At 43.9% G+C, this 21,019-nt stretch overlaps 1 protein-coding gene across 3 annotated transcripts in view; it reads left to right on the forward strand.

Moving 5' to 3' along the window:
* The window catches only part of LOC125453929 (contactin-associated protein-like 5), a 1,220,935-nt gene that overhangs the window by 972,510 nt on the left and 227,406 nt on the right, over positions 1-21,019 (forward strand). For all 3 annotated transcript variants that reach the window (XM_048534087.2, XM_048534089.2, XM_048534090.2), the window contains one exon: positions 2,135-2,353. In XM_048534087.2, coding sequence (XP_048390044.1) covers positions 2,135-2,353 — 219 coding nt within the window. The remainder of the gene's footprint in view (positions 1-2,134; positions 2,354-21,019) is intronic.

The following is a 21,019-nucleotide window of genomic DNA, read 5'->3' on the forward strand; positions in this document are numbered from 1 at the left end:
TAAAAAAGTATTGGAGTTCCAATGACACAGTGGTAATGCCCTTTCCTCTGGGCCAGGAGGCCCAGGTTCAAGTTCCATCTACTCCAGAGATGTAATAACCTCTCTGAACGGGTTATATTAAAAAAAAATAGAATCTATCTCATCTTCAAGTCAGTTTGTGTAGATGGAGATCAATCAGAGAATCCGTACAGTGTGTAACAGGCCCTTTGTCCCAACAAGTCCACAGCAACCTTCAGAGCATCCCACCCAGACCAGATCCCTATAACCCACCTAATCTACACATCCTTGAATATTACAGGTAATTTAGCAATCCACCCATACCTACACATCTTTGGACTGTGGGAGTAAACCGGAGCAAACCCACGCAGACATTGGGAAAATGTGCAAACTCCATGCAGATAGTAGCCCAAGGGTGGAATTGAACCCAGGTCCCTGATGCTGTGAGGCAGCAGTACTAACCACTAAGCCACCGTGCCACCCAGAGAGCCAGGAAATATTCAGTGAATGTGAGTTTTACCAAAATGGGATGGCTTTGTTTTGTCAAGAGTTCCACATTTTAAACTCACGTAGAAAAATTTCAAGGCTGCTGACCCTGTTCCAGATAGACAAGAGCCATCCAGCTCAATAGCGCCCGTCCCCACCCACCACGGCCAATCGTATAACTGTGCCCAATCAGCCTGTTTGTCCTGCCCTTCCTCATGGATGTTGGCAGTTTCAGGTGCAGAGGTGACAGACCTGCACCCCAGGCACTTATTAACATTGTTCTTTGGCTGCCTGCCCCCCTGTGCAGAGTCGATGTATCCTATTGAAATACAGGCCCATGTCAACATTTAAGAATAACTTAGGAGAAGAAAATATAACAATGGGTATTTTCTAATCACCCTATTCAAAGATGACCCTGGAGCAAGTGGGACTTGAATCTGTGGGCTTAGAGGATGAGACACTATCACTGTGGAATGATGGCTCACCTGCGAGCACAAAAATATGGGAACAGGATGGGCCCTTGAAACTAACACTTTTGGTTCCACAGAAAACAAAGACCAACACTTAGCGGCTGGGCTGATTTGGCTATCATCTGGAACTATGAATCTAATAATGACTGTGAATCCATTGCCAATTGTTGGGAAAACCCATCTAGTTCACAAGCGTCCTTTAGAGAAGGAAACTGCCATTCTTACCTGGTCTGGCCTACGTGTGATTCCAGACGCACTGCAATGTGGTTGACTCTTAACTACCCTCTGGGCAATTAGGGATGGGCAATAAATGCTGCCTAGCCAGCGACTCCTTCATCCCAAGACACATAAAGGAAAAAAAATCCTTCATCTGGTATCCATGTGACTCTATCTCACGCAAGCCTGAGTCAGCACGAGCAATTCATGTTGATCTCACCAGCAGCGCCCATATCTCAAGAACAAATTCAACTAAAAATGAATAATTACTCGAGCAAGCTATTAGGCAGTGCTCAATACGTACTGAACCTGCATCTCAGTCGGGTGAAGTCTGTAAAGGGAAAATACATTTCAGGAGTGTAACTGGTCATAGAATCATGGAGATGTACAGCGTGGAAACAGACCCTTCAGTGCAACTTGCCTTTGCTGACCAGATATCCTAAATTAATCTAGTCTCATTTGCCAGCTTTTGGCCCGTGTCCCTCTCAACCCTTCCTATTCATATATCCAGCCAGATGCCTTTTAATTGTGCCAGCCTCCACCACTTCCTCTTGGCAGCTCATTCCATACTTGCACTGCCTTCAGCATGAAAGTATTGCCCCTTAGATCCCTTGTAAATCTTTCCCCTCTCACCTTAAAACTCTAATTTTGAACTCCTCTACTCTGGGGAAGGGACCTTGCCTGTTCAACCTAATCACACCCCTAATGATTCTATAAATTTCTATAAGGTCACCTCTCAGCCTCCGATACCCCAGAGAAAATAGCCTGTTTTAGAATAAGTTTAGGAGTGAATGGAAATGAAGGAAGTCAATGCCCTTTCACTATGCCCACCAAAAGTATCCATGCATGATCAGAAAGGCAATTTCCATTTCAATAGAGGTTCATCTTCCATGTTGATGGATTGGAGCACATTGCCATCGAGCTGAATGATACTCATGCCGTTGTGTTACATGTGGATTTTGCAGCTCCAGTGGAAGTCCTCTTCTCACTTGATGTGGGGAACGGCCCTTTTGCAGTTGTAGTGGAGTCAGCCTCGCCACTGAATGACAATCAGTGGCATTACGTCAAGGCAGAGCGGAATATCAAAGCAGCGTCACTCCGAGTGGATCACCTGCCACAAGTAGCTCAAGAGGCCCCCACTGATGGACACATCCATTTGCAGCTCAACAGCCAGCTGTTTGTAGGTAGGAGCTCACTGTTCTGTAAAATAAAAGGTCTCTTAATCTGTCATCAGTGCTTTGACTGATTACCCCTTCCATTTTCTCTCTCAATTGACTGCCTACGTTAATAATGCCAAAACCAAAAGCCCACAGGACAAAAATTCCATTTCCCGGTGCATTTTTGCTCCCTGTCAAAGAAGTTGACATTTTGTGAGTGAGGCATGCCAAAGCTTACAATGGCTTTGTGAGAAAACCTACCTATTAAAAACATTTAGTTATTTATAAAACAAATAATTAAGAGAAAATATTGCCAGTGGCAATTCTATCAATCTTATATTGATGCACTGGACAAATGGTCTCTACTGCCTTCTATGGGAAAGGCAGGAAATGATGGAATTATGGAATGGGTATTCAGTGCTTCTTTGACTACATAACTTTAGGTTCTGCTCCTTCTAGTATGCAGCCTGCAGCTTGCTCAATGCCACTTTTCAAAGTATTGGGTTTTCCAAGGGAATGAAAAATGTTTCCATGACTACTTGGCTTCATAGTACATTTGTGCAGCCTGATCAAAATTCCTCGGTATTAGGCACCCGTGTGAACAAAGTGATTGCTGCGGGGAAGCCACTCCCTTCAATCTGTAAAGCTGAAGGAGTATTTAACTTCCTTCTTTATTGCTATGTCGTTCACGGTTTCTGTGGGTTAAAAAATAAATTACTGCTTCAGGAAAAGGGAAGCTAATGAAAATCATTGAGGCATTGCTGATACGGCATATGGGCCTCTACATGAATAACACTCTTTTATCAACTTGAAGGTGCATTATTCAGGTATCAGTCCTGTTGCTTGTTAAGGTGCAGCTGGTCTGTGGGCACGGTGATTGCATTAGGTGCTGTGACATTTGATAACTTTTGACAATTGACAGATTGCTCCATTTTAATTCCATTTGTTATTTCTCCATTTTTTTAATGGCAATGAGAAAGTCAAAACTTAGCTGCACGGTGAGCAAACCTACTTGCAAGATGACAAAGTGTGGAGCTGGATGAACACAGCAGGCCAAGCAGCATCGGATCTAGGCCCGAAACGTCAGCTTTTGTGCTCCTGAGATACTGCTTAGCCTGCTGTGTTCATCCAGCTCCACACTTTTTTATCTTGGATTCCCCAGCATCTGCAGCTCCCATTATCTCTGAAAACTACTTGCAAGGTGGTTTAACCCCTCCAGGAGATAAGCAGGAGGTGGAGAGTTTTTTGACTAGTCTCTGCCTCTAACAGGGGTTTTAGGGGAATGAAAGTCCTGGCCATCTTCAGGAAAATGAATCAGACACCCAGATTGTACAACCATAGAATTTCTATAGCGTGGAAACAGGCCATTTCGCCTATCGATACTACAAAGACCCTTCAAAGAGCAGCCCACACAGACCAACCCCCTAGCCTATCCTTGTAATGCTGCATTTCCATGGCTAACCCACCTAGCCTGCTCATCCTTGGACATGATGGACAGTCAGAGGTATTCTGCAATACAGCCACCTTTTACTTGCAAGAGAGCTTGAAAAGGCAACGGGGCCCTTCAAAAACTGGTATGCCTGAGAGTTTCTAGTGTGTGTCCAGAGCACAATAAGGATATTAACATGAGTTCAATTCTGTTATTTTGTTCATGTACAGCACAAAGGAGCTAAAAAGTAGGTACAAGAGAAGTCTATGTCATCCCTTTTGAGTCTAATTCATGGCTGGTCTCTCAACCTCAATTACTCTTTCCTGTCAGATCATTATACGCTGTGATTCCTCTGGAGTCCAAAAGCCTATTGATCTCAGCCTTGAATTTATTGAATGAGCGAACAGCAGCAACACTCCTCAGTATGGAATTGCAAGTAGTCAAAACCCTCTGAATGAAAAAAGTTCTCCTCAACTCCATCTGAAATGTTCAATCCCTTAGCCGAGAAAAAGGTGCCCAGTTCTATACTCACCAACCAGAGAAAGTAGTGGATTAGATATTCCCATCCCAACGTGGGACTGAATTGCACCCAGCCTGCTTTAGAAAGAGCAAGCCAGGACCTTGCACCCTGCTTTCCGTCCTGTGCCAGCTCCATTGCAGAAATAGACACTTCTTCAGGCCTTCCATTGGGCTGTGTTGGGCTACACTTGAGTAAAAATGTAGCTCACAACAGAGTTGGCTTGAGCCATCTCAGACCCATGATTTGGAATGATGAAATATGTGAAATTTACATCAAAAGTGATTCCAAATTCACATTTTATGCTGAAATGATGTATCATCTGCCATATATGTTTATATCTATGCAGTGAATAAGAATATGACCCAGGACATTGATTTGTATGAAAGTTTGAGAGCTCTGAAAGATGGTTCAACTTCTGAATGTCTTCAATATCTTTGGTATAGCTAGTTCAGAACTGTGTGTTGACACAGATGTTGAATGGAATTTGTTATGAATGTTCGGCTGACTCATAATCCCACAAATGGCTTTGACACAGCTGTCAAGGACAATGTGAGCTTGGATCTTTATGAGCTGTTAAGAGGCTTAGAATTTACCAATTTGTCCTCCAGGTAATATTTGTTTATTTTGACAAATGTATGACTTCTCAAATGTCTTACGGGCCTCATGTTTTTGTTTACTGTGGATACTGGGTTGGGGTGGGTACTGAGGGAATGGGGGCGATGGATTTGTCCTCTGAGGGGAGATCTTATTGAAACATATAAGATAATGAAGGGAATAGATAAGGTGGAGGCTAGGATGCGAGGGCATTGCCTCAAAATAAAGGGAAACAGATGTCGGACTGAGGTCAGGAGGAACTTCTTCACCCAAAGGGTTGTGAATCTGTGGAATTCCCTGCCCAGCGAAGTGGTTGAAGCTACCTCACAGAATGTTTTTAAGGCAAGGCTCGATAAATTTTTGAACAGTAAATGAATTAAGGGGTATGGTGAGTGGGCGGGTAAGTGGAGCTAAGTGTCATCAAGATCAGCCATGATCTTATTAAATGGCGGGGCAGGCTCAAGGGGCTGGATGGCCTACTCCTGTTCCTAGTTCTTACATTCTTATGTTCTTGTAATGCAGTAGGTTGGGTGGGAGTGGGGCCCAGATTTGATATTAAGAAGTGAGGGACATTAGCATGTTATTGGGATGAGGAAATTGTGACAGAGCTAAGGGAAGTAGGGTGTCGGGGGTTCAGAGTGTTCTCATGAGCTGGGCCAGTGTCTTAACCAACAGAGGTAGTTCGTTTACTGGCACTGCTTCAAAGTCATCATCTGAATTGAGTCAGAAGACCTAACTCTATCTTGTCTCCAATTTCCCAACATTGAAAATAGCTTGTCTGGAACTGCCAGTCAGAACGCTGCTAGAAATTGCCCTGAATGAGGATTCACACCCCCAAGATGATAATCTGGCTCAACCTTTCAGTGTCTACATCATCAGACCACCTGCAAATCTTGAAAGTTTCAATCAAATCAGCCCTCATTCTTTTAGGAACCAAACTAGAGAACTTTTGGTGTCTTGCCTCAAAGACAAGTATATAATTTCTTAAATATGGAGGTCAAAAGTTGAACTTTTGGGCACCTCTGAGGTCACAAACTGAGGCAGGAGACTCCAAAAATCCTGGTGGCAGAAGGGTGAGATTTTTGACACACTGTTCTTGACTGGGTCATTCTCAGAGAATTCAATGAAAAAAATAATAGATAAGGCAAAAAATATGATATTCAGCTGATATGGTTTAAACAGATCTTCAAAACAAATTTGACCAGATTAAACAAAAGATAGGTTAATGCAGCAAGGATGTTCTTGATGGTGGGGGAATCCAGATCCAGGGGTTACAGTTTAAGGATAAGGATTAAACTTGTTAGGACTCCGATCAGAAGAGTTTCTTCACCCAGAGCATGGTGAACCGGTGGAATTCATCACTACAGAAAGTGAGGCCAAAAACATTGTGTTTTCAAGAAGCAGGTAGATATAGCTCTCATAACTAAAGGTATTAAGAGACATGGAGGAGGGCAGTATTACAGTTTTGAGCTGAATGATCAACCATGATCATGTTGAAAAAGTGCAGCAGGTTGAAAGGGCTGAACGGCCTCCTCTGCTCCGATTTTCTTTGTAACAGACCCTGACAATGTTGAATACTCAACACTGAGCCCAGACCCCATGAAATCTCATGGCTTCAGTTTAAACATGGGAATTGAAGCCTCTTGTTGATCACCAGATACCATCTCCCTAGCTGATGAATCAGTGAAACACTGAGAGTGGCAGTGATGCAGAATGTACTCTGGGTGGGGGATTTCAATTTTCACCCCCAAGCGTGACTTGGCAGCAGTACTGTTGATCGAACTGGCTTAGTCCTAGAGGACATAGCTGCTAAACTGGGTCTGCAGCAGGTGGTGAGGAACCTAACAAGAGGGAAAAATATACTTGTCCTCATCCTTACCAATCTGCTAGCTGCAGCTGCATCTGTCCATGAAAACATTGGTAAGAGTAGCCATCGCACAGTCATTATGGAGGCAAAGTCCTGCCTTCATGTTGAGAATAACCTCCACCATGTTGTGTGGCACCATCACTGTGCTAATAGTACAGACTTCAAACAGATCTAGCAACTCAAGACTGGGTGCCTGTGAGGTGCTATGGGCCACCAACAGGAGCAGAATTGGACCCCAGCACAATCTGTCATCTCATGGCCCAGCATATCCACCGTTCAACCATTACCATCAAGCCAAGGGATCAACCCTGGTTCAGTGGAGAGTGTAGGAGGGCATGCCAGGAGCAGCCCCAGGCATACCTGAAAATCAGATGTCAACCTCGTGAAGCTACCAAAGAGAACTACTGGCTTGTCAAACAGCGTAAGCAGCAAGTGATAGAGAAGGCTAAGTGATCCCATAGCCAACTATGCAGTCTTGCCACATCCAGTCATAAATAGTGGAAGAAAATTAACTGACTGGACGAGGATACCCCACAAATATCCCCATCCTCAATGATGGAAGAGCCCAGCAATTTACATTTGACCATCTGGCTCTAGAGATATGTAGAGATTTGATAGTCCATTGGCCATAATCTTGTAATATTTTAAAACAAAGTTAAACATTTCTTTTTGATTTGGGCAAAACATACTTTGTTCTTTCTCAGAGATGACCCTTTTTTTTGTAAAGATACTTGACAATTCATTCCAGATATTTGATATATCTCAATGTAAATTTGCCCACATTCAATATTCTCTTTGCTCCATTAAAGTTGGTTACCATTTTTTATGAATTAAGACCATAAGACACAGGAGCAGAAATTAGGCCATTCAGCCCACTGAGTTGCTCTGCCATTCACGGCCATTGACACCGTGTGAGAATGCGCTTTATCATTTTCCAGAATCCCCTTAAAATTTCAGGTAACTATTCCATGTAAATGTTTTAGAATACCAGAGCATGTGAGTCTAATGTAGCTTTTAACATGACATGCTGAAGTGCAAGATAATAAAATGTGAGGCTGGATGAACACAGCAGGCCCAGCAGCATCTCAGGAGCACAAAAGCTGACGTTTCGGGCCTAGACCCTTCATCAGAGAGGGGGATGGGGTGTGGGTTCTGGAATAAATAGGGAGAGAGGGGGAGGCGGACCGAAGATGGAGAGAAAAGAAGATATGTGGAGAGGAGAGTATAGGTGGGGATGTAGGGAGGGGATAGGTCAGTCCAGGGAAGACAGACAGATCAAGGAGGTGGGAAGTGCACCCAGGTTCAGTGTTTAAAGTTTTCCAACACTCAGTATAATAGATATTTCGACAACACTTCCCCAGCGCTGGAATGTGTTATTGATGAATTACTTGATGCGTTGAGGGTTCCTCATCCATCACTGTGTTTCTATGTTGAAATTCTGCAACTGGGTTCAGGCTTCATAGTCTCCAATTTAAAAAAATAACAAGCTGCATCCATTCAAAATCAAGCAGAATGGGTTAATATAGTGGATAGCAAGAACTGCAGATGCTGGAGCCAGAGTCAATACAGTTTGGAACTGGAGGAACACAGCAGGCCAGGCAACATCAGAGGAGCAGGAAAGTTGACGTTTCAGGCTGAGACTCTTCATCAGGACTGGGGAGGGGAAAGGGAGCTGGGAAATAAATAGACAGAAGAGGGGTGGGGCTGTGGGATGGTAGTTGGGATAGCGGTAGGTGGATGCAGGCCAAGGTAGCGGGGATTGGCCAGTGAGAAGGGTGGGGTTGATAGATGGGGAATAAGCTGGACATGTAGTGTCAGGTCAAGGAGGAAGGGATGAGAGGGAAGGCTGGACAAGGGATGAGTGGGGGAGATTTTGAAACTTGTAAATTCTTTCTTTTGGCCATCAGGTTGTAGACTCCCATGGTGGAAGATGAGGTGCTGCTCCTGCAGTTTGCGGGTGGCGCCATTGTGACATTGGATGAGGCCCAGGCTAGATGTGTACCCCTTGCGAGTGGGAGGGGCAGTTAAAATAGCTCGCAATAGGAAGTTGTTGTTGATTACAGCATAAGGATCACAGGTGCTCCGCAAATCTGTCACCGAGTCTACACTTGATCTCAACGATGTAGAGGAGGCGCCACCAGGAGCTACAGATACAGTAGAGCAGGTACTTGGGTATTCAGTAAACGCCCCCCCAGACCTCCCCCTCACTGAGGACGAATGGTTAGTCCTCAGTAAAGGACTCGCCTGCATTCCCCTCCGCCTGAACATCAATGAATTCCATACGTATCTGGATGTTGAGCTCCGTTTCCTCTGCCTCCGCCGCCTCTGCCTCTGCGCCTATTTCTTTGACCAGGGGTCTAACTCGCCCTCTGCCGACCCTTTCATCTGCTCCAACAAACCTCACCCTCCTGGACACCAACCCATGGCCTCCTGCTCTCCCTCAATCTATTCATTCCGAACTGCTATCACGATATCGTTCACCTCAACCTCTCCATTCCTCTCACCCAATCCAACCTCTCCCCCACAGAACATGCAGCCCTCCATTCCCTTCACTCAAACCCTAAGCTCACTCTCAAACTATCAACAAACAAGGGAGCAGGGGAGGGGTGGCATGGTAGTGGTATGGTGTTTTAGCCACTACATTGTGGATGCCAGGTGCCAACTTTCTGACACCTCCTCCTACTGCCCCCTCAATTATGACACTACTCGGTGACCGCAGGGATCTGTTCTGGAACCTCTGCTCTTTGTGATCTTTATAGATGACTTAGATGGGGAAGTGGAAGGGTGGGTGGGCAAAGACATGAAGATTGGTGAAGTTGTGGACAGCGTGGAGGGCTGTTTTGGTTGCAATGGGACATTGACTGGGTGCAGAGCTGGGAAAAGAAATGGCAGATGAAATTCAACCCAGAAAAGTGTGAAGTGATTCATTTTGGAAGGTCAAATTTGAATACAGATTACGGGGTTAATGGCAAGATTCTCAGCAGTGTGGAGGAACAGAGGGATCTTGGGGTGCGTGTCCACAGACCCCTCAAAGTTGCTAACCAGGTTGATAGGGTTGTAAAGAAGGTGTATGGTGTGTTGACTTTCATTGGCAGGGGAATTGAGTTTAAGAGCCGTGAGGTTATGCTGCGACTCTATAAAACTCTGGTTAGACTACACTTGGAATATTGTGTTCAATTCTGGTCACTTCATTATAGGAAAGATGTGGACGCTTTAGAGAGGGTGCAGAGGAGACTTACCAGCATGTTGACTGGATTGGAGGACAGGTTTTTTGAGGAAAGTTTGAGGGAGCTAGGGCTTTTTTCATTGGAGTGAAGAAGGATTAGAGGTGACTTGATAGAGGTTTACAAGATGATGAGAAGCATAGATAGGGTGGATAGTCAGAGACTTTTTCCCAGGATGGAAATGACTATGATGAGGGGGCATGATTTCAAGGTGACTGGTGGAAGGTATAAGGGAGATGTCAGAGGTGAGTTCTTTACACAGAGAATGGTGGGTGTGTGGAATGCGCTGCCAGCAGTGGTAGTGGAGTCAGATACTTTAAAGACTTTTAAAAGACTCTTGGAATAGGCACATGGAGGATAGTAAAATGTAGGGTTTGCAGGGTAGTTTGATCTTCGTAGGATAATAGGTTGGCACAACATCATGGGCTGAATGGCCTGGACTGTGCTGTACAGTTCTGTGTTCCTGATCACCAGACTATCATCCCTCAGACCAGCCATAACCTGAGGAGTCCTCCCATCCACAGCCTCCAACATCATTGTTCCTCAACCCAACTCTGCCCAGTTCTATCTCCTTCCCAAAATCTCTCTGCCCTGCCCGACCCACTGTTTCTGCCTGCTCTTGACGTTTGAATTCATCGCAACTTACCTTGACTCTGTCTTTTACCCCTATGTTTGTGACACCATCCATGGCATCCAACACCTCCAAGATTTCAGTTCGCCGCCCCCAAACCCTCATCTTTGCCATGGACATCCAGTCCCTGTACACTTGTATCCCACACAACCTCCTCTTCTTTCTCCCCCGCAGGCCAAACCAGTCCCCCTGAACCAACACCCTTATCTGCTTAACTGAACTCGTCCTTACCCTTAACAACTTCTCCTTCAGCTCCTCCCACTTTCTACAGACTAAGGGGATGGTCATGGGCACCTGCATGGGCCCAAGCTATGCCTGCCTCTTTGTAGCATAGGTGGAACATTCCTTTTCCGCTGTTACACTGGATCCATCCCTCACCTCTTCCTCCGCCACATCGATGACTGTATCGGCGCTGCCGTCTGCTACCATGAGGAGCTTGAACAGTTCATCAATCTCACTAACACCCTTCACCCTAACCTCAAATTCACCTGGACCACTTCTGATACCTCTCCTTCCTGGATGTCTCCACCTCCATCTCTAGTAACCACCTCAACACCGACATGTATTTCAAGCCTGCCGACTCCCAACGCTACCTGGACTACACTTCCTCTCACCCACCCTCCTGCAAGAATGTGATCTCCTATTCCCAATTCCACAACCTCCTGCGGCTGCTCCTAAGGTGGAGCATTCCACTCCGGAAAATCCCCGATGCCCTCCCACTTCAAGGACCACAATTTCCTCCCTCTGTTGATCAAAAATGCCCTCAACCGCATCTCTTGCATTTCCAGCACTTCTGCCCTCAAATCCCCTTCCCCCAGCAAAAATAAAGACAGAATTCCCTTGGTCTTCACATATTAGCCCACTAAACTTTCTGTCCTGCGAATTATTCTCTGACACTTCCACCACATGCAATCCGACCCCATGACCAAAGACAACTTTCCCTCCTCACCCCTTTCTGCCTTTCGTAGAGACCGCTCATTCCACAACTCCCTCAACAATTCCACACTTCCCACCAGCCCCACCGCCTTTCCCTGCAACCGCAGGAAGTGCTACATCTGCTCCTACTCTTCCCCCCCCTCACCTCCATCCAAGGCCCCAGACGAACTTTCCATATCCAACAGGGGTTCACCTGTACATCCTCCAACCTGGTTTACTATGCCCGTTGCTCCCACCATGGCCTCCTCTGCATCAGTGAGACCAAGCACAGACTTGCTGGCCGATTTGCAAAGCATCTGCACTCTGTACGCTATAGTCAACAAGGGCTTCCAGTTGCCAACCAATTTACACTTCCTCCCACTCCCTGGGTGACATGTCCAACCTGGGCCTCCTCTGCTGCTACATCAGCACCACACACAAACTGGAAGTGCAGCACCTCATATTCTGCCTCGGGAGCCCACAGCCTGATGGGCTAAACATAGAATTCACCAGCTTCAGAGTGGCCTCATCCACTGGCCTCATCCCATGTCCAATCTCTGCCCCCATCCCTGCCTCTTTGACCTAACACTACCTGTCGATCTCCTTCCCCACCTGTCTGCCCCACCCTTCGCACTGACCAATCCCCATCACTCCCTACCTGCATCCACCTACCTTCCCCTAGCCCTATCCCTCTTCCGCCTATTTATTTCCCAGCTTCCTATCCCCTCCCCAGTCCTGATGAAGGGTCTAGGCCCGAAACGTCAACTTTGCTCCTCCTCTGATGCTGCCAGACCTAATGTGCTCCTCCAGCTCCAAATTATATTGACTGGGATAATTAGTATTAATCTACTACAAATTCAAAAGGGGTTGGGGTGTAAGCGCCTGCACATAATTATGTCACCCACCTCTCCTCCTCCATGGAGGAAGGAAAAGCCCACCCCTTTGTTAAATGTGCCTTTCCTAAACTCCTCACACACAGGGCATTGCATTTTGAATATTCCAATATGCCAAGCACTAGGATACTTACAACGTGTCAATCTTATCATCCGAAATTCAAGATTCACTCACATGTCAAAACAATGTTTGAAAGTTCATTCTGGCCAGAAAACGAAATTCCAAACATGGTAATTTCTGGAATTAAAATTTACCCAAGTCCATCCACAACATGGAGCCAATTCCAAAAGATAAACATCGACAAACCAAATTTTTGAATCGACGTTTTGCAAATTTTGGCTTTGCACAAATTTTAAGATGGCTTCTTAAAATGCCATTGCATAAACAATTCATACTCCACATAGATATAGACACACTACACACTTTCAAATCACCAGACATTCCCAAAATGCTAGCTCAACTTCAAAGTATGCCCAGATTTCGAGCTCCAGTGAATAAAAAGGCCCAAATTATGCGAGACAACATTTAGCAACCAACAAAGAAAGGTGCATTCAAACCAGACCATAAAGAGTTAACACTTCTACAGGGTTCAGGGCACTTGCACAGCACAGAAACCTGGTCTCCAGTTCTCCCGTTTCCAGTTATTACTGTCTTCCATCCTCTCGGGAGCCCCGAAAGTGAGTTGCACTGGTGCTAGATTGAATCACTTCTAATAACGCAGTTCATGTCTCATTCTATATTCTCAACAGGTTTAGTGGCAAACTTCTCAGCTTTTGGAAAGCCTGGAGGGGGAAGCAAGAGATGCAGTGGCTGATTGTCCTGTTTGAGAATATTCCCCTTCATCCTGTTGCTCTTTTGATACTGCAGAAGTTGTCTGTTTCAGTTTTGTAATTCCACTGTGTGTCCACTTGATGCCAAAAGTGCAGTGTTCATTCTCTGGTACAATAAATTAATCTTTTTAAAGCTGACCATTTATCACTGTATTAGAAATCTTTCCAAGCTGTTCTTTGCTTTGCCCTGATTGGATAGCTCCCATTAGAGAACTGTGTAATCACTCATCTTTCTGTGCAGGTTTCTGAATGATGGGTTTGAATTTCTTGACAGGCCCGAGCACGTTATTATTGGGTTTGATATTAATGCAATCTGTGTGAAGGGAAGGTGAAGGTTCTGGCTGCATCACAAATACTGTTTTAGTAACTGGACAGGATACAGTAGATATTACAGGCAGGTTTGAGGCACATAAATTATGTGAGACGCAATCACCTTATTTCACGGCAGTAACATGACTTTTAAAAGAATCTGAAAGTAGAGTTGAATTTGGATTGATTGTAAAGGTCACAGATGTGTTACCTGACTGATCACATGGAGTGCTGGAAATCAAACATCTTTCAGTAAAGGTGGATGCATTTTACTTTGTGGAATCTGCCTGTATGTGGTGGGACATTGTTTGTCAGTCGGAAAGGCATACACATCTTTAATGAATAAATGCTGATTTGGAACACCTTTAGCTTTCTGATGTATTATCATTTTTTCAACATTTTCTGTGTTGGAGTGGAGTGCGAACCCTGTCTTCTGATGGTTTTCCTTTCCTCCCTCCAAATCTGCTTTGAATTCTCGTACTTCCTTATGCTTCTGAGAGCAGTGCATTCTCACATATTGTACATGGCACCCATAGATGTGCCGTCTATCTAACTCCTCTCTATTCCTGCTTTCAGGAATGCCATGAACATTTCCTTCCTGGTCATCTTTGTTTCACTTTCGAACCCACCCCAACTCCACCATGTTGTCCCTGTTTACTATTTGCTTGGATGGGCCTCGTTCTTTGCATACCAGCCGCCACATCCCCTAACTTCCATAACAACTAACATACCTGTCCCACTGCCTGTCCCTGAGCTGGCCCTAATCGGGATAACAGGGGGCACCTCTCATCCAGCCTGGATCACTTCGTATTAGCCAGCTCCTCATTCCGGCTGTGAATGCTTCCTGGTCTGGGCTCTGAACCTGTGGAGAATACATACCCGCTTGTGTAGCCAAATCCCTCAAATGTTTCATACTGTCTGGAATGCTCTCCCACTTTTCAACATCACCTTCCCAGTCTATTGGAGAAGGATACTTGTTTCTGATTGCAAGCATCAATGCATTCCACAACGATCCAGTTTGCCCTATGTTTCTAAAGACACTATTCACATGTGGATCAACACTTACTGCCCCCAGATTCTCCCACTCTGTGGCACTTAGCATAATACGGGCTTCACCCTGGACCCACGGGCGCATCAGCCAAGAGGTCAAGGTCTTGCTTATCTTCTGCTTAAAGCATGAGCCCAAATCCTCCAATTCAAACATAGAGTAGTCTCTCACTGTTATCAAATTTTGTGGGTTCAGTCCTCCTCCCTGTGTTGCCTTATTTGTTATTAGGGGTTGTGTTATTAGTTCCTTCTCTGAGGATAGCACTGGAGGTGGAGCAACCCCTTTCCCGTCTGTCCATTCAGACTCTGAATCAGACGAATACCACATGTTTCCATCCCAATGGTCGGGGTCCCATTGTGAGGTTAATAATGCACCCACTTTGACAGGGTCAACTTTCCAATTGCATTGTTTTGTCTCTTTTTCTGTTGTACCTTTGCCAGATGGCATGCTATCTGGTTCTGTTTCTCCCATGCCTTCTCAGCTCTCTCCTGTGCTGTCTTACCTGCTTCTGGCAGCGTAATGTTACACTGTTCTACACCCATCATTGTGGTCTCCAATTGCCTGCTTCTGGCCTGGCACTCTTCCAATTCCCTACATGTAGACCACAATGCTGTTCGCAATATCCATCCCATTTGTGGTACACTGTCCTGTACAAGCCCGTTTCCCACAAGCACTGGTGTACAGCAGCCTGTCTGAATAACCCTCTGTTCTCTCTTTATCCAGTCATGACCGGCCCCCATTCTAGCAGGGGCCCTCATTGTGCTGACAAATCAGCTACAGACCAGAGTCCAAAGTTTGCTGCATTCCATCCTGGAATATGGAAGGGCTCTGGTGCATCAGGTTCTCTTTCCATTCTTTTGAATATTATCACGAATCCTGTCCTTGTTGCCAAAATGTGTTTTGGATCAGAGTGTGTATTCAGGTGGTTCTGTTCGGATTTGGGTAAATATAATTAAGAGAAGGCTCAACAACAGCAACCTGTTTAAATATGAATGTTTACTAAATAATAATAAATGAATATAATGGGAATAATAAATGATTACAGTGGTAAGAATAAATGGAAAAGAAAAGAGGGGTGAGAAAAAGCAACAAGTCTCACACTTTTCTAGAAAAAGCAACATGTTCTTCTACCTGTGGGAGACCTTTTAATCGACAGCTTGTTTGGAGGCTTCGGCTCCTGGCACTATTCACGATTCCAAGCTGAGATGAAGCCCGGCAGCAGCAGCAGCAGCAGCTGGGAACGAGACTTTGTCTCTCTTCTACAGTGTGACAAACAGCAAGTATACAGCAAACAGATACAGCAAGTCAAAACTGCTGGCTGGTCCACACAACACAGGATGAGAAAACAAGTACAGGTGTCATCTTCTGCTCGCAAAGGAATGTTCACAGTAGTCAGTAAAGGCCATGTAGCTTGTTAAGTATTATTCTAAACTTTTCCAGATTATTTTCCTACCCTGTACCATCTATTTACTCATGCAGCAGTGGAGTTTCATCATTAACTTTTAGCCCTTCTGCCCATCATTTCCAAGGACTATAAGACCATAAGACGTCGGAACAGAAATAGACCATTCAGCCCCTTCAGACTCTCCACCATTCAATAAGATCATGGCTGATCTGATCATTCTCAGCTCCACTCTCCTGCCTTAAGCACACAATCCTCAAATCACTTGATGATTAAAAAAAAGCTTACCTCCGCCTTGCATAAATTTAACTGCCCAGCCTTGACAGGCTCCCGCAGTAAAAAAATTCCACTGATTCACTTTATTCTGAGAGAAGAAATTCCTCACCTCTGTCTTAAATATGCAACACCTTATTTTGAGACTATGCGCTGTGATAATGCACACTCTCACAACAGGAAACAACCTTTCTACATCTGCCTAGCCAAGTCCCATAAGAATTTTGCATGTGCCATTAGCATCATTCCCCATTTTTCTAAACTGGGGAGGCAAAATAAAAAAAAGCAGAGATATTTGTATCATGTAATCAGTAAACCTCGTAAAGTGCTTATGTCCAGTAAGAATTGATGACACTGGAGTCAGAGATAACACAGTGTGCAGCTGAAGGAACTCAGCAGGCCAGGCAGCATCAGAGAAGCAGGAAAGTTGCTGTTTTATGTCAGGAGGTCCCGACTTGACGCGTCAACTTTCCTGCTTCTCTGATGCTGCCTGGCCGAACATGTTCCTCCAGCTGCATGCTAATGTTATCTCTTAAAATGCTTTGCAGTTAGTGAAGATCTTTTAAACTATAGTCACTGAAGTCATGATAGAAATATGGCAACCACCTTCCTCAGACAGTAATGTGATAATGACCAGGTACCCTGTTGAGAATAACTCAAATCCTGTTCTTTAAAATACTATAGTGTTGACATTTGCATCAAAGAGGCCTCAGTTTAACATTTCATCCAAAAGGCAGCACTTCCAACAATGCAGAACACCCGTGATGAAGTTTCAGGTCTTGACTACTGTGCTGAAATGCTCGGCTGAGACCTGATCCCAGTACTGTGTGCCCTCGAGGCAGGAATGGTGCTGAGTCAGAGCCGATGTCCTTCAATCAACGTTAAATGATAACAAGAGGTTGCAAAGGTGAAAATGTCACAAGATGGAAAAGTTTATTCACTCAGCTTTGCACAGAGCATGAATCTCTGCCCCAAACTGTGACTGAGCAGAATTCACAAATACTTTTGGTGAGGAACTAGCTCCAAGAGAGCGAATAAAAGAACTGTCAAATGAAACGCAGAGCTTGCAAGAATGAAACTAGATTAAATAGAGTAAAATGACAAGTAGGTTTGAAGACCTGAATTGCTTGTTTCTCTGATCTGTGGTTCTCCATAAGATGGAGAGATTTCTTACATAATAAGACAAGCAAATACAGTTAATGGATTTAATAGCCTGTGAACGATTTTTTAAAACTGAAAAGAGATGCAATAGCATTAGATGGTACAATAAAATTGTCTCAATCATGTATTGAAAAGACATTAGAAAGCCACAAGGGAACTAAAACAGCTCAATCAGACAGCATGAATTTTTAATCTGGAAGTTAAATGGTTGTCTGACCCTCTGGCATTCAGTCCTCTTTGCAAAGTGTATTTTATTTCAGCTTTTTCCTTGGAATTTCTCGGACATTTGACAGTGCCATACTAAACTTCGAAATCTGAATTGTACGAATTTGAGGCTATGTCAACTCCCTGATGACTTTACCACCTCCTTGCCGAAAATGTATTGACCGTCTGCTTTGTGTTGCTTGTAGAGAGGTCGAAATTGACTGCATCATCTTTGCATTGCTGTTGTTCATATAGGGTGCATAGCTAAGGTCTTTTCCCTGGCGTGGGAGAGTCCAAGACTAGAGGGCATAGGTTTATGGTGAGATGGAAAAGTTATAAAAGACACCTAAGGATAAATGTTTTCATGCAAAGGGTGGTGGGTGTATAGAAGGAGCTGCCACAGGAAGTGGTGAAGGCTGGTACAATTACAACATTTAAAAGGCATCTGGATGGGTTTAGAGGGATATGGGCTAAATGCTGGCAAATGCGACCAGATTAATTTAGGACAGCTTGTTGGCATAGATGAGTTGGACCAAAGGTACTGTTTCTGTCCTGTACACCTCCTGGACTCTATGAGGTGTACAGTACAGAATTGCCAATATTCGCACACCACTCCCCTGGCTAAATTTGCTGGTTGCTTTTTTAAAATGTCCGTGACCCATATGAAAGATATAAAAGTAAAATAAGCTTTACTTGACCCTTTTATCATTGTGAAGAACTTGTGTTTCACTTCCTCTCAGTTTATGTTAGAATGATCATGTTGTCTCATTCCTGTAGGGCAGGTTTATTTGATAAAATACATTAACCTGTTTCACTGTTTAGGCTATTATTCTACAGTCACGCATTTTGTCACATGATTGCACTTGCTGAATATTGTACATGTGTACATTTACATTTGTTCCGTTGCTGACATATACAGTTTGCTTCAGCTTTCAAACTCTTTAAGTGAGCAGTTTTGCCATTTTAGCACATGGCTGCCTGTGTATCAATGCAAAATTGTTTTGGATAATGCTTGATGCAAAAGATAAAATGAAAATTGCCCTTTTGTTGATGCATTTTGAGGATGCTACGCATCTCTTTCAAAGGCTCCTTGAGACAGTCTCAAAACCTCTATAATTTCATGTTGGGAATAGTAGTTCTAAAGCTAAGTTAAAAACATTTTCCAATTTCAATCTTGAACCTTTTTAAAGTGAAAAAGTACAAAAGAGAGACTTGTATCTGCACAGTGTCTTTTAGACATTAGGATGTCCAAAAGAATTTCATAGCCAATGAAAAACTGCTAAGTTCAAGTTGATGTTGTGGTGTAAGAAGTGCAACAGTAAGGTTCCACAAATGAAAACAATGTGACGACTAGGAATATGTATGCACCAGTGATGGTGCTTGCAATATGTATTCTTGGTCGGGCAAACCAGGGAGAGCCTGTTCAGTCCTCTTCAGAAAAGAACATAGGTAAAAAGAACCAGGAGTAGGCCATTCAATGTAATCATGACTGATCATCCAACTCAGTGCACTGTTCCCAACTTCCATCCCGTACTCTTTGATGCCTTTAACCCTAAGAACTTTATCTACCTCCTTCCTGAAAGTACTCAATGCTTTGGCCTCAACCACTACCTGTAATAGAGAACTCCACAGGCTCACCAGTCTCAGTCCTAAATGGCCGACTGCCTATCCTCAGGCTGTGACTCCACGTTCTGGACTTCTGAGTCATTGGGAAGATCCTGTGTGTACTTTGTGTGTCTAGTCTTGTTTAGAATCTTATCGGTTTCTATGAGATTTCCCCCTCAAGTACTCTCAGCAACTAATGTGCAAAGACACTTCGGTCTTGATGCACATATGCCTTGCCCAATCTATCACCATTCTAATAATAATCTATCTTCCTGTTTTTGCTTCCAAAGTAGCCTCACATATACCCCATTATATTTCATCTTCCATTTATTTGTCCACTTACTCAATTTGTTGAAAGCACACTGAAGCATCTCTATCCTCCTCACAGCTCGCCCTCCCTCGCAGCTTTATGTCATCTGTAAACTTGGAAATTATCTTTAGTTCCCTCGTCTAAATTATTGTTGTATATTCTGAATATCTGGGTGTTCAAACAGTGACTACTGGGGCACCCCATTAGCTGCCACTGGGAAAATGACCCATTAATTCTTTGATACTTGATTGACAAGGAGTCTGAGATTTTTTGCGAACAGAAAGGAAAGACAAGATGACAAAGGAGCAGAAGTAGGTAATTCAGCCCACCAAACCTGCTCCACCAATTGATTAGATCATGGCTGCTCTGATAATCCTCAAATCTCTTTTCCTATAACTTTTGACTCCCTTGATGATTAAAAATCTGTCGAGCTCAGCCTTGAATACACTTAACTCAATTTTAACAGCCATCTGCAGTAAACAATTCCACAGATTCACTAATCTTTGAGACAAGAAATTCCTGTGCAAATTAAGTCTTGAGTTAATATCCTGCGATTTATGACAATCCCACAATGGGAAGCATCCTTTCAGTATCTATCCTGTCAAACTCCCAACACTCACTAGTGTTTCAGTGAGGCCATCTCTCTTTCTTCTGAGCTGTAATGGGTATAAGCGCAAATTATTCAATTTGTCCTCATAAGATAAACCATTCATACCCAGAATTAACCTAGTGAACCTTCTCTGACTGCCTTCAGCACTAGTATATCTCACCTTAGACAAGCAGACCAAAACTGTTTATAGTATTTGAAATGTGGTCTAACTAGCACCTTGTACAGTTTCAGCAAGACTTCAATATTTTTATATTCCATTTCCTTTGGAACAAAGGCTAACATTCTATTTCTCTTCCCTGTTGCTTGCTGACATGTATTCTAGTTTATATGTGATTTATGCACAAGGAATCTCGATCTCTCCGTGCTGCAGTTTACTCTATTTAAATATGTTTCTGCATTTAAATAACATCCCTTTATTTTTCCTGCCGAAGTGCATAATTTAACATTATCCAACAATGTATCCCGCCTACCCACTTACTTAACCTGTCCACATATCTCTTTAGATGCTTGATTTTCGTAATCACCTCTTGTCTACTTTTGTATCAGCTACAAACTTGCCAACAGTGTATTGAGTGCATTGAGGCCCAAAGCTTTTCAGTTCTGATGTTTTCACCTGAGGTTGAGCACGTCCTTAATACAATATCTGGTCAGGATGCTATCTGGGTCAAGAATCTGAATAGAAAGCAGGGAGTGAACCCTAGCAGACTTACAGGATATTGGTTAGGTCACTTTTAGAACACTGTGTTCAGTTCTGGTCTCCCAGCTTTGGAAGGATGTTGTGAAACTTGAAAGGGTTCAGCAAAGATTTACAAAGATGTTGCCAGGGTTGAAGGGCTTGAGCTATGGGGAGATGCTGAATAGGCTGGG

This window comes from Stegostoma tigrinum, chromosome 7 (genome assembly GCF_030684315.1).
Source record: "Stegostoma tigrinum isolate sSteTig4 chromosome 7, sSteTig4.hap1, whole genome shotgun sequence".
In the NCBI taxonomy this organism is placed as follows: Eukaryota; Metazoa; Chordata; class Chondrichthyes; order Orectolobiformes; family Stegostomatidae; genus Stegostoma; species Stegostoma tigrinum.